This window comes from Cyprinodon tularosa, unplaced genomic scaffold (genome assembly GCF_016077235.1).
Source record: "Cyprinodon tularosa strain WSP-4 unplaced genomic scaffold, ASM1607723v1 ctg26, whole genome shotgun sequence".
Classification (NCBI taxonomy): Eukaryota; Metazoa; Chordata; class Actinopteri; order Cyprinodontiformes; family Cyprinodontidae; genus Cyprinodon; species Cyprinodon tularosa.
This window is the reverse complement of record NW_024038961.1, coordinates 1,554,735-1,572,820: the sequence shown is the minus strand read 5'-3', so window position 1 is coordinate 1,572,820 and position 18,086 is coordinate 1,554,735. Positions and strand designations below refer to the sequence as shown.

The 18,086-nt window shown below is 37.3% G+C and overlaps 1 protein-coding gene across 1 annotated transcript in view; it reads left to right on the top strand.

Annotated features, from left to right (window-relative positions):
• Positions 1–3,871: 3,871 nt before the first annotated feature.
• Positions 3,872–18,086, top strand: part of rapgef5a (Rap guanine nucleotide exchange factor (GEF) 5a) — a 57,690-nt gene continuing 43,475 nt past the window's right edge. Inside the window, exon 1 of the mRNA XM_038288888.1 lies at positions 3,872–4,436. Coding sequence (XP_038144816.1) covers positions 4,293–4,436 — 144 coding nt within the window. The 5' untranslated portion in view covers positions 3,872–4,292. The remainder of the gene's footprint in view (positions 4,437–18,086) is intronic.

Below are 18,086 nucleotides of genomic sequence, written 5' to 3'. Positions count from 1 at the left end.
TTATCAGAGTAAAATTTTTAATTGAATTATTCAGTAATTAAAACTCCTTATTACACTATGTCACTGCTATGTAAAGTAGTAGTTTATTATTGACCCGTAATTCATTCTACTAACAAAAACCCAAAATTATAATCAAAGCACTTTGCTTTCAGAGTAAAATGCATTTTATTTTATACAATTAGACGTTTCCTTATATGAAAAGAAAAATGATTAAATCAAAAGCAATCAAAAAAAAAGAAGAAAAAAACGACACAGAAAAGAACCTCTATCCTCTGCCAAGAAACAAGTTTGCCCAACTGGTTTGGATATAATCATACAGCTTCATGTGCAAGTCTCAACAGCAGGACACACTGAGGCAGTCCCAGAACTTACTATAGGGTCAATGCATCCCTTTTTGTTAAAGATCTTTTTGAATTCCCCAGAATGAGCTGCAGAATGTCACTGTGGTAAACAATGTCCAGGTTTTATCTGGTATGTTATCTATACTATCCGCCCAGATTCAAGATATGGAGGTAACTACACCATGTATAAGGTGCATTCATGTAGTGATGTTGTTTGAAAGAACAGTGAGGCTGAAAAGGGAGCAGGCAAAAACAGTCCTGTTTTTCTTTTACATCACCAGGAGCTACAGTAGTTGTGGCAATAGTAGAAAATTAACTGAAGCCTGTTGCCAAGGGGGCTTTTGTTGAAGATGCATTTGAAAAGTAATTTATAAATGAAACACTGAGCTACTGAAATAATGTTAATCATTGCTTTCTGCATAGCTGGTAAACAGGAAATTGATGGGAAAGAAAAGAACCAATAAGGGTACAATTAAGGTTTCTAACTAATTAACCATATTGGAGAGACTAATAGTTCTATCCCCTTGACAAACAGATCTTACATCCCAAACAAAAGTCTACATAATTGCTTTTCTCTGTTTAGTTGAATGCATGGTAAGAACAATCACAAGCTCAGTCCAGGCCTTACATAAGAGTTTGCCTGATGCTTGACTGTGTAACTGTGATTGACGTTGTAGTCTTGAGTATTGTTACTTAGAAGAAAAGGCCAAATTAATTTGCTAGGGGATGATTGTATGTAATACTAGATAAGGTGTTTAAGGATTTTCTCGTATAACTTTTATTTGTCCTCTACAGGCAATAATGTTTAATTGCAATCGATCTTTTAGAGAAAATACCGGCAAGTCATTTTCTAACTTCTATATAACGTTTGTAATAAGGAGCTATTAAAACTATGATTTAATTGCAAACTGTTCAATAAACAGCTGAAGATGTTCACCTATGTGATCTTCAATTAAGAAGTTAAAGTCTCTGAATTTATAAACCACGGACCTCCATCAATGTTTGCACTTTATAACAAATGCTTTTATATAACAAATCCAAACAAATGTGCTACTTGCTGTGAATAACTTTGATAACATAAATGAGCCAAGACATTAACTAACAGAACTGAAGTAAGAGGGATGACCACAGAATCACCAAAAAAGAAAACAGCTGGTCGAAGACCTGTTGGCTGAATCACAACTTACCATATAGCCATTATCCATTTGAGATGTCTGATCTACCCCATGTCTACCTTTGTGCCCAGTGGGGGTAAATCTTTGACTCCTCACAACCACCAATTAGCTTTGTTATTTATAAGAATCTTACAAATACCAGCAGAATAACATTCTGTACACTAACAGTTGCTTCTATCCAGGTGCTTACAGATGTACATCTATACAGATAAACCCAGTTAGCTTTGGCTGAGACTAAATATGTACATTTACCAAAAGATACTGTAATACTACATATTTTTTAGTGATATCATATGCATTGGTTGTTTTTACTTTACTTGAATTCTTTGTCCTCTTTAATTCTATCACCGTCTCTCCCTTTTAAATTTTTGCCTTACCTCTCTCCTTTTTTTCCTTTTTTATCTATTTTCTGTTCTTTACTTGCCTACATAAAAGTATCAAGCAGAGCTTTATAGGAAAAGCAACAATGCTTTGAAAGTAAATCTGTTTGACTTCTCTTTTGGCGCTAAGAAAACAAGTCTGAGAGCTACACCAGAAAGGACATGTTAAAAAAAACAAACAAAAAAACTCAGACTTGAGTTATGAGCCAAGGGATAAGTGGAGGGGCATGCCTACTGTATAGGCTTAAGCTTTTTCTTGGTTCAAGGTGAGCATTCAATACCGTCTCGCTGTCTCATCGCTGCTTTCATTAGGACTACTGGAAGGTTTAATGATTCCAGAAACTGTAAAGATTCAAGAAGGGTAGCTGGGTTGGTGAGTAACTGTCCATAATGTTGGCTTCTTTAGAACACAACACTGAAAGTTGGAGGCTTCAAGGCTTTGCACCAATGTGGAACTATTTTATGTAATTCCCTTTTAGAATAATGAATTAACAAGAGCAAAAGGTTTTACAAAGAAATAACAAATAATTTAATTTAATTTGGAGAGAAATATCAGCTGTTTAAGAGAAATATCAGCTGTGCTGCTGCCATCGACACCCTTGTTTGTAGATGTCGGAGATCGGCCTGTTTTCCAGTCTAGTCCTGTTTCTCTGACTGTGGCTGGCTGGATGTGCTCTCTTCATCTTCTGACACGGGAGCAGGCTCAGAGCTCGTCTGCCTGCCTGTGTGTTTCCTGGACCAGGCCACCTTTTACAGCTGCTTTTTGTATCTCTGCTTCTGTCTCCTTGAACCCCAGTCGGCCTTGGCAGATGGCTGCTCACACTGAGCCTGGTTCTGCTGGAGATTTCTTCCTGTTAAAAGGGAGTTTTTCCTCTCCACTTTCGCTACAAGCATGCTTAGTGTGAGGGATTGCATCTGAGTCAACAGGTCGATGCAATCAACTTGTTTTCCTTGGATAGAAAACTTTTTCAATTGACTGTATGATCTGGTGAACTGTAAAGTGCCTTGAGATGACATGTGTTTTGAATTGGCGCTATATAAATAAACTGAATTGAAATTGAATTGAAATAATTTAATTTTTTAATTCAAATGTGAAGTATAATAATCCTTTAAAAAGACGAAAAGAAAAATTTCTAATATTTTAATGGGAAGAAATATGCGATGAGAAAGAAGTAATAGTTTATATATTTAACATCACCTATGAAACAGTGAACTTTAAAAGGCTTTGGCGTGTTAGGTTAGTCAAAAGATATTCCTGATTAAAGAAAGTTGAAGATTCAAGAAACAATTTAAAGAATAAAGATAAACACTTACTGTAAAAAAAATTATAGCAGAAATGTTTTCTTTTAAACTTGATAAGTTCAAAACTTTTCAATTAGAAACGAATAATACTACTACTAATAATAAAATAATAGTGTGTGAATTCCCAAGCTCTATGTTGAGTTAGAATTTCATTAATTTAGTTGTCAGATATGTTGAACATCATCAGGTTTCTACTTGGGACAAGATTTAGACCTAAATTATAGTAGATTCTATTGTGTAATTGAACCCTGCTTCAAAAGAAAGATTTTAAAAGGCAAGCTATTGACTGATGCTGACTTTTACGGATTGTGAACATTCACAGTCATTTGGAAGCCACATTAGAGAGCTTTTCATCTCCACCAGGCCACAAAACACAGGATTAGGATCCCTCTCATATTTCATGTTGCGCACCTGCCTCAGACTAAACAACATTCCACTGTTAGTCTATAAAAAATAAGCTCTCAGGCTACCACACACCTAGGAAGACACCCTTGTGACTGTCCCATTGTTTACTTTAGGAAATTTGACCCAGGTGATGTGCTGACGTCACTAAGACCTCTCTTCTGTTTTTTTTCTCCCTTCCCCCAAACATTGTTGTCCTTTCTTGAGGAACTTGTGTCACAAATATGCAGAAAAACAAGTATTCATTCTAAAATAAACTAGAACTCATATTGGGTGATGATTATAGGGTATCATAGTGCGTTTGTCGCTTTTCCTTGGTTTGACCGTCAGTGAATGAAAGGTGGAAGTGATGCAATGTGTCTGTGCACCTGTCCCCCCCTCCCCTCCCTGGAAAGCGCACACATCGACCTGGTAGTAGGGCTACAGAGCAGCGGGACGCGCGAGCCACTGGGTGGAGCAGGCAACGGCGCTTGCTGCGGAACACATTCGGTAGGTCGTTAACCGCGCCGCGCGCGGTCTGGATGCAGATGCGGGTCGGAGAACGTCAGCGTGAAGCAGCGGGGGGACATGGCGAACGGGCGCGGGCGGCGATGCGCCTCGTGAGGATACACTAGGTAGAGAAACTGGGAGCGGAGGCAGTGAGTCAGGCAGCTCGAGGACACAGTTCAAGAAGTGGGAGAAGAGGGTGAACCATGGAGGACTCGGAGCCCGCGGAGGACGGCTTGCTCCCGGGTCTGCGGTGGAACCGGAGCGCACGGGACCAGGCGCAGCTCAAACACAAAATCCGGGATCTGCCGGGGTTGCTCAAGCACGGGCTGCACCTGCGGAAAAAGAGCGTGAGTATTTCAAACAGACCACTGAATGACTCTCTGTCCTTCCGTGTCTGATATTTAATGAACGTTACCAGCTGTGTTATCTTTAACTGTCAGGTTGGCTGACCCTACTTTGTGTTCTAGGGCCGTTTTGTAGCCTCGTCACGACTCAGGTGTTTTTCATGTTCCCACGTGCATAGATGTCGCAGAGGCAACCTTTTTTATATATAAATGTGTGCGTGCGCAACTATGCTTGTATCCTACTACATGCATAAGGACTAGAATAGCTTTTGGACACCATACCTTTACAGTCTCGTAGTCAAGGCAACAGCACCAGATCCACAGTCACATTAAAAGTACCTGTCGTGATGAAATGTGTCTGCTGCACAGTGTTCCCTCTGTTCTGATCAAACATGTTTTTTTCCCCTCCTTATTTCAATAACATCTCAATTTAAAAAATAGGAAAATGTATTTATTTAATTAAAAGTGATGTAATCTAAGCTGGCATTAAAACGTGAGTTGTTTTCCTCACCAAATTAGGTGTAATTAATTACCAAATCTTACCACATACTCATACATTTTGGCAGATTCTTGGTTATCCTAAGCCAACAAACAAAAATGATAGACCCATTATAACATCACAGACTCAAACCACAGTTATATACTTTTTTCAGTCTTGATGAGACAACAATCTAAATGGCTAGAAATAGAAAAAAACATTTTTTAAATGTAAATTTCAAATGAAATTGATATTCTGAAGATCAACTCAAGAGCACCCTGTTCATGTTTCAATGCCAGCAGTTTCAAAATAAGTTAAAAGTAGGATTATTGATGCAAATGTGGTATGGCCTGCATGGTGCAGTTTCAAAGCAGGATACTCTTGAGTAAAAGTACAACACTGCATCTATAAAACACTTATATTATGTTTCCTGCAGTAGAAGCAACATTGAATATACTATTTTCTTATGAATTTATTTAGCTTTCAATCCAATTACCAAAAAGAAAATATAAACCAACACAATTATTAACACAATTACTAGTTTTTAAGTCCTAAGTGCAAATAATTTACCTTGTTTTTGCCATTCTATTTCTTATAAAGTATCACAAATATAGAAAGCTGGTTTTAGCTGGTTAATTGTTTCGACTATTTGCTTGAGCTTTGTTTGTTTTACCATTGAAAACATTTCTAAACTGTATAATATATATCTCCTGTTAAAGGTAAAAAGTAATCAGTGTAGCTGTGACAGGGGGGTGGGGAATCAAACTCTGTTCCCTCTTTGCACCTTCTGTGGCATCTTTATAAGAAACCATAGTACAGAAAGTTTTAGCTTTAAAATGTGAGTTTATGAAGCCTCTCTACAGCTTCTGCCACCTGGTTCATTCCTATTCCAATGTAGTCCCTAAAGCCTTTATGGTTTGTGTTTTTTAAGTCTCAAATGCAGTATTCCTTAAATAAATACAATACAGGTAAATCTTTCTTATTGGATTTCTTTACTCAAGATCAGCCAATGAATCAATCTGCTTGTGATTTATCTGAGTTTTGCTTTGCTGTGTTTTACAAAACTCACCCAACAAGCCAACTGCTCTGCTCTAAGGTGTCCATTCTGCTCACGTTTCTTATCAGTGGGAATCACTCAAATACTCTCCCTCAGTTCCCGTTTTGAAAATCATCTGTGTTGTGTCAGGACTTCCTGTCTCGCAGGAGCCAGATGTGCTAAAAATATGCAGCTTTTCTCGTGTTAAAGCCACACAGGACCACCAAGAAGACTCCTTTTTTTTTTTTTTGTCATGTTACATCAGGTAATTTTAAGAAATGTGCAAATGAACTACAAATTGAGGTCACCCTGTCTCCTGCTAAGGGGGAAATTCTCAACGTTTTCTCACATAATTGATCGCTCATGTTGGACCTTAATACAGAGGTGAATAAAATATGCATGAACCTACATTGATATAATCAGAAATACAAAGTATAGGATCTAGGATTCAATAATCTTAATTAGAAATTAACCACTGACCCTTTACTTTGTCTAGAAAAGGTTTCCTGCTTTCTTTCAAGTGGGCCCTGCATGTTTTCTTTTTGGCTGATCTTGATGGTCATGTATATTTTTTAAAACCATTGTTACACACAATAGAAAAAAATAAGCTGCAAGTTTCTGGATAGAAGTAATAGTTTTATATTCAACAAAAAATTAAAGCATTACAAGCGTATCTACATTTCAGACAGTGATGAAGTAGATGTGACATATTTCTGTTTCACTTTTGTGAGTTGTGCAATGAGGCAGATGAAATTAGTGTAAAGAATGTTTGCAGACTGGTCCTCATTGAATGCTATCAGTTTCCTTCACTTGACATGGCTGTTGCATGCAATAAAAACATTAACAGAAGAGATTGCTCTAAAAACATCCTTCAAAACCACCAGTTTGTCACAGCAAATATAAAATATACAGTGAATCTAAACCATCCATTGCCTCAGAGTCTAGCCTTTAGAACCCTTACTTTGGAGAATCCTGTGTCACATTATTACTTCCTCTGTGGCTTGGCTGTTGCTGCTTTGAACGGATGCAATATGGAGAGAGAGAAATATTTAACAACACTTTATCTTTTACTTCTATCACATTAGCCAGATTGCAAGTAAAAAAAAAAAAGGTTAAACAGAATAATCTGGTTATTTTTCCTCCCACTTGCTTTTTTTCAACCCTTGGCAGGTGCTGGAATTAAAAGTCAATGATTGATAGCTACCCATGTGTTATTGTTTAGGTGCTGCTCTGTTTCTCTGAAATATCTGTGAAACATTACAGTAGATATGCTCAGTGAGTCCTGTGGGGATTGGCACTGGGATGTTTGAAGTGAATCCGGTGGGTCTTGTGGAATCCAGGGTTAATCCTCTGTGGATCAGAGATGCATTATTAGATTGCAGTATAGGGAGTTTGACAACCGAGTTAACCCTTTGCAGGCTATTTTTGTGTTTGTGGAGCTGCGTTCTGCTGCTGTTGGAGGGATCTGCTCTCTCTCTCTGAGGTTGTTTCCCAAGCCAAACGTCACCCTCAAATAATGTTATGATTAGGGCTGCAACTAACAATTATTTCGCTAATCGAGTAATCTGTCAATAATTTTTTTCGATGAATCGATTAATAATCAGATAGCCAAAGGTTCCTTGAAGATTTTTTTTTTCAAAATTAAACCAGGTGCAACTAAACATTTTCCAGTTGTGGAGTTCTGGATAGAGCATATTCAGTCGAAAACATAGTTTTTTTTTTTTTTTATCTTAAATGCAAAATGGTTATATATATATTTTTACAGTTTTGATATAATTACTGCTCTATGTCGGTTACTCTGTCAGCTAAAGGTATATGTTACTGTCTCAATACTCAAGTTAACGATTAATCAATTACTAAATTAGTTGATTAATTTAATAATCGTTTATCACGATTATTCCGATTAATTGTTTCAACACTAGATTAACTAATCAATATAGTTCACTTGATATTTGTAATGTTTTGGTGCTTGGATTTATCAGTGAATACATTTGATTTGGGGAGGTTTATCTTTCATAAGAAACTAGATCAAAATTGAATTGTTTTCATTTTTTCTTACATTTTTCTTATCAGATAAAAATTTAGTACAATTCGGTATCTTTTTTTTTCTCTTGAAAAAGGATCTGAGGCGACATTTTATGATTTTTATAGCTCACTGAATTTACTAATTTAAGAATATACTGATTTGCTAATGTTCTCCAATTTGATGCTAGGTTTATGCATGAAAGCCTTCTGGTTTAAAAGATGTAAGGTTTTCTCAGCAAATACTTGTATTTTCCAAAAAACTCCTGCTGACAGTGTAATTCAAAGTAATTGTTTATGAGCAATATCTACATAATTTTTTTTATTTTATTTTTTATTTTTTTACTGTTACTGTTTTAAATAGAACTCATCATCACCTTTGCTGCCCTTTCAAACTATAATCTAAAGCAGGAGTCTTCAACGTTTTCCAGGACCCCTAGAGTGATGGCAAGATGGAGCGGGGACCCCCTAATTATATATATTGTATGAAATTGTGTTATATCAAACTTGTCCTATAGTCACTCTATTACATATGGCGTAATGTAACAAAAGTAATTTTGCTCTGGGATTATTAAAGTATTTCTGATGCTGATTCCTCATTGATGGGACAGGTGTTGTGAATGAAATGGTGCCCAGTGTGAAAGAGCTCCTGTGTGTCGCTGAATGTGAGCATTGATGACTGAAAGACATCTTCTGCCTCCATTTATCTGTTTACTACAGTTTATTGAATTCATGTTAATGTGTATTTAAAGACATTTCAATCAGTGGAAAAAATTGCAGGGGCGAATAAAAAAGAAAAATTATCAACCAAAACGTTTGCGACCCCCGTGCAGTACCTCTTTGGACCCCTTAGGGCTCGTGGACCATCTGTTGAAGACCTTCGATCTAAAGGCATTGCATATCAGTTTGCATGACACAGTTAGCTTTATCAGCCAAAGCTATTTACAGATACAAAAATCCTGTGCTGAAGACATCGTCTCTTTCACATTCCTGAACAAATATGGCCAACCATACCTCACATGAAACACGCTCAAAAATATGGAAATAAACATCGTTTATTAATATCAGCCCAGTTGTAATTACAGGACAAGTACCAATAGGGGAAAAGATTGCTGATATGATGTTTATAGTGATATATTGTGCACCCCTAGCCAGTACAGTTCTCTTCACACTCATGAATGAGTCAAGATTTCATGTTGATGAAACTTGAATGAAAAGTCTGTAAACAAACTGACAGAAAATAAATCTAAATGTAAAGTTGATTGCTTTTGCCTGTTAATGCTTTTCTAAAAAACTCTCTATGATTAGTACCTTACAGAACAGTTCATGTTCCTCAGGAGCTGATAAAATTTCTTCAATAAAAAAGCTGCAAACTTTGGCTTTGGATGTGATTTGTGCTCTGCCATATATATTCATCTTTTCTAACTGCATTAAACATAAAAAAAGAAAGATAAAAGAATGAAAATGTGGATTTGAAGAATGGCTCATTAAGCAGAGACCTATACAAAGCTCCAGCAGCTATACACACAGAATATTTTCCAAGCCAGAAGGGTAATAATGAAATAGAGAAGTTGCATAACAGTGCAACACTGTTTGTTGGATTCCTGATAAAACAAAGAAGAAAGAATAAGTTAAACTTGCCTTATTACAGAATCCTTTGAGGAAAAATTTACTGCTAAGTGGAATAGCCTAAGATAATGTATTCACATTTAGTGTTTAATGTGCTTATATTGAAGTTCTAAATAAGCAAAAATATTTACAAATAATATGAACCAGTTAAGGTGCCACTCTTTGACATAAACATGGGTTTGATGTTTTGCCAATAATATTGATCATATGATTGCGTCAGATCTGTTTTTAAAAAAACTGTGTATAAGATCAAATTACTTTACATAATCTTCATGTAAGAAGCATTTAAACTTGTGCCGTTATACATTTACTAAAAGAAAAACAGACTAAAATAAATGATCTAATTTATATTATTATTTAACCTCTGATTGAGCTAAAATAAAATAGCATATATTCTTACAGTTTCAGTGCCAGCTTTTTAAATGATTTTAGACTTGACCAATAATGTACAAAAAATGTCTAGTAAATTTACTAGCTGTTGTAATAAAGCAAACCTGCTAATGGAGTGAGATATTTGAACTTTTCATTACTCTGTTTGGTACAGAGTAGCATAAGGAGTAATAACAAGATGATGATGATTGGGGGTTTGTGAGTTAGTTTGTCTTGTTTGTTAGAGACATTAGGTTCTTAAAGTCGTAGGGAAGTCATTTTTAAATTTCAAATCATTCTGTCTTGAAGATGTATATATGTATTCTTTATCAGACTATATCCTCCCAAAAGTCAGAAAATACCATACATATTTTCTGCAGGCCAGTTAGTTATACATCAGCTTGTACACCTAAATTTGGTCAATCATATATCAAGGGTCATATTTCTATCAAATTTTTCGGCCATAGCATCTTGATTCATATGTCGCAGTTAATACACGCAACGGTTGAGATAAGAAATAAGAATCATGTACTTTACCATTGAGTTACATTCAGTAGTCACAGGAATGGACGTCTGTGTCTTTGGCAGGTGTAGAGCTAACAGAACTGGCAGTGTTGCGAGGCAAGGGATCAAACATGTACGGCTGTAAGCCTTTCTACACCAAACCAAGCTTCTGCCATCCTGGCGTCCTCTTCCACAACAACTTCGTTCCCGCTTTCCTCCTCTAAATAAAAAGATGTATGGCGGAGGAGACATATCCATGACCTCCGAAAGAAAACTCTCCTCCTCTTGCATGTTTCCTCTGTCCATAGCGTTCCTTGACAGTGTGGTTGCTAAGTGCTACTTGGTCCCAATGTAATTTCCCATTGGGAACCTACTTGCACTAAGTTGCTAAATGGTTAGTAAGATGCTTCCAAGACAACGGCTACAATCAAACGTGCTTGCGAACCTTCTGCCACAACAGTCCCACTCCCCTTCATAATCAACCAATCGTATTCACTTTATTCACTCGTGCAAAGTCAAACACCGCTCGAGAGAATTCGGAAATGCAGCCGTTGGAACAGACCCTACGACTTTAATGAACATGCAAGTGGTAGCTTGGTAAGTTGAGTTTCAAAAAAACATTACTTTTAAAAGCGTAATGTCTAGGGTTGTATCATCCCCACATTACAGCTCCCTGTGTTTTTACCGTAAGATGTTTCTTAATGTTCTAAATTTTCCTAAGTGTAAAATAAAAGGCTGTAGCATCCTTCTCTCAGCCTTCACACTATTAATGCAAAGCAACAGGTTGGGGAGGGGTGGTGCTACATTAACTGGCACTTTCTTTTCCTTCTCTATAAAAGGCTCTTCAACCACAGTGGGTACTGGATGTTACTCAAACGAACTTAAACGTTATTGTCCAAAGGTTGAGATTGTCATGCTGATCTGTGCACGCCGTGTCCGAGCCCATAGAAGTGCCGTACACATTTATTGTTCATGTTTCTCAGGAGCTGATCTAAATTCTTCTATATAACTTCTCCAAACAGTAGCCGCGGATGTAATTTTTTTTCTGGCATACATATTCTTAACTGCATCAAACATGTAAAAAAAAAAAAAAAAGATAAAAAAAATGAAAATGTGGATTTAAAAAATGTCTCATCAAGCAGAAACCTATGCAAAGCTCCAGTATGTACACAGAATATATTTCAAGTCAGAGGGTTAATTATGAAATATAGAAGTTGCATAACACTGCTGGTTGCCCAAATGTACTTAAATGTTATTGGAGTCTTAGGGCTGAGATATACTTGTGCATTGGGTTGTCACACCGGTCTGTTCGTGCCATGATTGACGCGTGTGTAGGTGCAGGACAGGCAAAAATCCACCGAGGGGCAGTAATCAACATAACAAGTGGAAATGCAGAAAGAAAGAGAAGAAACAGTTGACACCCCACTTCAAAATGGTCAAGTGGGATATTGTTTATTTACAAATTTATGATTATTTAATATTAGTAGGTGTGTTTATGGCAGCTACACTGAAATATACGGTGGAATAAAACGCTAAGTTTACCTGCTGCAAACACAGAGATGTGATGATGTGGAAACCAGCCCCCTTACGAAATCCATACTAACCTTTTTTTTAAATAACAGTCACAGGAACAATGTTGCTTTACAAAATAAAAGTTGCATGCATTGTATACTTCAGGTAGTTGTTTCAGGCTTTATTTTTGCTATATGTGATGGAAACTGAAACTAAATCCTGTTTTGTACCACCACCTTGGTACAATAAACTCAGTATGCTGGTTTTAGTCACTGAATAAACCATAACAACACTGTGTTTAACCAAACTGTTCCATTTGAACCTTTGGCACCATTTGATGTTGTTACACGCAAACTTGATTGTAAATGACAACTTTCTATCCTCCCATTTGGATTGAGGCTGGCACAGCTGCTCAGTTGCAAGTTGCAAAAACTCTCAGGTACGCGACCTAGCGTGGAGCCTGCGTGCGCAGTCTGCACTCGGGGGCAGGGATGGCATGATTGCGTCACTTTTGGTGTGCGCACACTGCCACCCTGTTCTATGCTGCGAGCATAAACCAAGCTTAATGTAGGACGTTTGTTAAAATGCTAAATGGTTAATGGCCTGAACTTATATAGTGCTTTTTTAAGTCAGGAGACTTGACCAAAGCACTTTATGTTACATTTAGTCTTTCACTCATTCACGCACACACAAAAGTCTAAAGTCTCCCCCTGTTACGATATTTTACATTTTCATCTGTTTTTTATTAGTTGATAACAGCATTTGGCATGGATCTACTAATTACCTTCCAGACAAAAAAAACAAGCATAAAATTTTGTCGATTTGTTGTTTTTAGACTAATTATAAGCGAAAACAAGCCAAAGGTCATGCTTTGGTGAGTTTAATGCTTCTGCTGTCTTTTTTTCCTCTGATGACTCCATTTTGACTACCCTGAGAGATGAATGTGTCGAGGAGTCGACAGGAGCTTAGCTTGGATGTGTGCTGGAGTGTGCGAGAGGGGGTTCGCCAAGCATGCCGTGTTCCAACTCTTCACTGTGCTCAGCAATCTAATCTGAGAGTAATCCATTTCTTGCAGATAATGACCTTGCTGCTCCTGCTCTGTCTCTCACTCTCTGTATATGCACTTTGAAGTCATTGCACAGATAAGCGTGTCAGCATGTCTTCTCTTCTCTTCTCTTCTCTTCTGCAGTGACATTAGTCCCTATGCCTTGTCAGAATTAAGTTTATTTTTTTCTGCACAGGAAATAATGCACAAACATCAAGAATCACAGAAACATAGCGGCAGAACTCCAACTTGATGTGTGATACAGTACGAATGAAACACCTCTGGTGCTGGAGCGATTCCCAAGCGTGTCTGTGAGAAGAGATGACGCTGGATAAACAAAGCCCCCTTGAAAGATCTGTGTTATAACCAGAAAAACAGGCACAGAGATTACAAGACAGGATAGAGAAACAAAGACAAAGGAGAGATGGAGAGCAAGAGGAATAGTTGGAAAGAAGTGTATTTTGTCTACCCAGATGGCTGGCTGGTTTGCTCTATTTAACCCTCGATCCAAATGCTGCATTTGTGCTGCTTCTGTATAGACTTGACATCTTTACGGAAAGAAAGTGGGCTTTTTACCTTCAGTCTTAGACTGTCATTGTTACTTCGCTTAAGGAAATTATTCTTCTCCCTTTCAGTCTTTCTTCTGAACATTATCCCGATACATTTGATAAATCCTGTTTTTGTTGTTTTCAGGAGTGCTTGTTTGCTGTACAATTTACTTGATGTATTACTCTTTTTTTGAATACATAGAGTATTTGCATAGCTTAAGGTCTTGCCTTTCAAATTTCATTTTTTTTTAATCTATGGATTTTTGTTTATTTTTGAAAAAACAAATATCCCTTAAATGATTTTGATCATGAAAGAAATAGTGTCCTCCAGTTCCTATACTAGGTCTTTATAATCCGTGGGGAAATATAAGATTATCCCCATTTATACACCAAACACCATTAAGGCATATAATTATGACTATGTTCTGCCAAAACATAGTTTACCCATCAAGACATAGCCTCAACCGCACCCTTGAACAGCGGATCTTCTAAATCCTTTAAATTGTGTAGAAGGCTCTTCATGCATCACACCTGCTTTCCCAGCACATTCCATGGATGTCCCATTGGGTTATGGGTTTCTGGAGCCCATGTCCTCCATCTCTTCATTCTGTACTCTGTGGTAGGAAGTCTTATCCTCCTGAGGGAGTACAACACCAGTAAGGAATAATGTTTGTATCAAAGGACAGAAATGGTTTCCATGCTTAGGTAGGTTGTACTTGCCAAAATAACGTTTACATGGATGTCAGAATTGCTTCCCAGTCGAATGGCCAAAAACATCAGTGTCTCCGTCATCTTGGCAACCCGTTTTCCGAGGTAGACAACACAGATATTGCCATCCTTGTGCAAGTCCCCCTCTCTGTTTGAAGTCCAATTTCGACATCTCAGCAATAACATGCATCATTGAGTTTTGGCTCCCATGATCCTGTCAGCAAGTTCAGCTGTTCCCCGTGGACCTCTTTGGATAGATACTGACCACTAGAGCTACACCCTCAGATGCTGATTAAAATATGCAAAGTCTGTCCGACTTACGCTGCTTTTAAATTTTTAAGATAAGTTAAATTGTTAGCTACTAATTTGTGAAGGTGAGAGCACAAACCAGAGGTTGTAAATTGTATGGAAACACTGCCTTTGTAGACTGAGAGAGTCTAGCTGCAATAGGAGCAGAACTCATGTTGCGAAACAGGATTAAGTTTTGATGGAAAACATCTGACTTGGCTGCTATTGGGTTGTTTTTTTGTTTGTTTTTTTGGAAGCGCACCTAGCACTTTGTTTTGCCAAGTGCTGAATCAATAGGACTGTTGTAGTCGGATACAGCTAATCAGTTAGCTAAAGACTTCCTGGGTTCTTCTTTGCCTGCCAGGCTTAAAGTGATACAGTCACTGTACTTACCTGGTAAATAATATGAAATCTTAAGAAAATGTCTTTTTTGTGCATTTCAAAAACTTGCAATATGTTCCCTTTCTTTTCATTGAGCCAATTTTAAAGAAATCTATAATCATGTAATTTGCAGATTAAAACTTCTTACATATTCCCAAAGCATAATGTAGAATAGTGGAGCTGAGTGCCTCTGTATAAGGGTGTGTGTATGTTTGAAATTTTTCTTATGTGTGTGTATGTGTGAGCGATCATGGGGCATTCCAGATAGTGTCATCTCTGTAATGAGGATCACCCAGATTGATCTACATTCATCTAATCATCTCTCCGTCTCATTTCCCTGCAACTCCAATCCTCTGCTCTCGCCCTCTACTTCATCGTCTTTCTCACTCTTTCTTCATCATTGCAATTAACTTTCTACCTCTCTCTTCCTCTCCAGCTGTCATACATGTATTCACCCCCTGCATTTAATTAGCTCATTTTCATTTGTATATCTATAGCCATCATTCATGTTTATTAGGGTCCTTTGTCATTGTTTGCCGTTTGTTAGTTGGTTCTTATTAACAGTAAAGGTGAGGCAGCATTCAGTAGAACAGACTCTAAGGATAACCCCATCAGTGTTCATGTTTCACTGACTCAGCTCACAAACCTGTTAAACTCTCACTGCAGAGCCGCTTATCTGTCTCTGTCCAATAAACTCAACTGGAAACGTGACCGTCATCCTAATACACTTACAGAGTATGGATTTTGTTTGTCTAGATGGAATCGCCCCTGAATGCAACATTCACTTACCAATTTGCCTTCATGCTCCAACAGTTCTGTTGATTTATTATTTTTTTTAACAGAATTTAAAGGAACTATACTTTGTGTTTTATTTTGATATTTTAAATTTAATGTAATATCTTGTTAGAGTGCATAATAAAAGCAAATGGGTCTCAGAAAATGTTTAGGCTCTTTTGATCTCTCATATTGGTACACTCTTTAAGCTAAAACTACATTTGCAGTGTCCCCTGCTAGGTTTTTAGTTTGAAGTGAAGGTTTTAATAGAGCATTGCATCTCTCCGTATCCTTACACAATATTAACAATATCGTCAAAAGGCTCGTTATTATATTAAATTTCCAAGCATCCTTGCAGAGGCCTAATGGGAACATCGTGCCATGATGATATTTACAGTGTCGTCAGAAGGCTCAATTTTATGTTATCTGGCAAAAATAATAGACTGGAAAGGCAGTCTTGCAATTGGTAGAGATCACATTTTGGTAGGATACAAACTTCACTGTTTAAAAGTGGCATAAGTCAGTTTTCAGAGGCAAGGTACACCAATTTTCTAAAGGTGAGTTTACAAACTACCAAAATGATTAATTTTACCATTGGCATGGTTAAGCCATGTTGTAATGTATTTGCATACCAGAGTGAGCAAAGTTTCTTTCTATCAGCATTTAAGAGGCACTGCATGTGGGTCATACACTTTCCCATTGCTTTTAACAAACATCTTTTTGGTGACCAGAAAACAAATATACATGGTGTACCACTAAAGGGGAACCTCCTGTCACTTTCATAAAGGTAAGACTGACAGGAGAATATTAGCTTACAGTTAGTAAGCTATGTGTGGTATCTCCTCAGCCAAGCTATTTGAGCAACTAGCTCCACTAATTAAGCTACTAGTATCACCTTCTTACTTGTGTTACTATAAAAGTAGCAGAACAGCAGATGGATATAACGGTCTTAAAAAAAAATGTTTTAAATTTTTGTTTCATATCTCTTGCCTAAAAAATAAATAAACATTTTTTTTTATCAAAATTACTGTAACTGCTGCATGGTTGTTGCACAGTTTGTAGTGTTATTGCTCTTTTGGTAACAATTCCAGCTTGGGCTATTTCTATACGGAGTTTGCATGTGTTTTTCAGGCATTTGTTTATTCTCTCTGGGTATTCCAGCTTCCTTCCATGGCCCAAAAACATGAATAGATAATTTGTTGCTCTATATTTTCTTTGGATATGTGTTTGCTTGAATGATTGTTGTCCTGTGCCTCTCTTTTGTCATGCAATGGCTAGGTCACCTGTTCAGGGTGTACCCTGCCACTTGCCCACTGGAGATATTATGAACAGTTTTAATAATTTGTATAGATTGTATAAATACACTGTTATACTAAAACCATACCACGGTAATTACCAGAGCTTGATTTTTTTCCGAAAATGTATCTTTTTCCAACAAATTTTGCAATAACAATTTTATTTTTCATTTGATTTCTTTGATTTATCACTTAGCATGTGGATTTGTCATTTTTTACATGGCTTTGAAATGTTGAGTCCATTGTGACAGGACTATACAGTTAATGCTGCCTGTAAAAGTGTTGCTTCTACTCACATTCATGGTTCTGTGTGTTGGCAAAGCCTCTTTATATCACATATTACCACCACCTAAAGGGCTGGAGTGAGAAAGCTGTTGTCTTAATCTTGTTAAATATATAATGTGACCAAAATTGAGTTTGTTTCAATTTGGATTATTTTGCAAATGCAATTAATTGCAACTCCCAGGTACTTACCTAATGTCATCTCATACTGGCCTTGCTGAGTGTTTTTACATTTAATGTTTTGTAAATTGACACTTCACAACAACCACTTCATTAGAACAACACACATCTTACAATAGTCTACCTGAAACACTCTGTCTGCTTTAATTGGACTGAGCGTAGATCAAATTGCCTGGAAATGTGTTTGGCACAGCTGCTCCTTCCTAGATTTCTCATTAATACTCATTTTGCTAGAGAGATTCACTCACTGTGGTGTAAATATTGGTCTTCCTTGCTTGCACAGATTTTAAATGTACGCTGTGTTCTATAAAATATTTTAGTATTACTTGAAAGTATCCTGAAACTTGCTGTCAAAGTTTTGTTTTGACCCATACCTGAGGGCTCACTTTCATGCCATCAACGGCAAAGAAATCCTCTTACCGTATTTTCACGACTATAAGGCGCACTTAAACGTCTTTTTTTCCCCTCAAAATGTGCGGTGCGCCCTATGGTGCGGTGCGCCCTATGTGTGTTGTAACTGCGACTTTTGAGACCACCTCATTGAGGAGATGATGAAAGAGTGGCTGAATGTAAGGTGGACCAGGTGTTTTTTTTCTCCACTC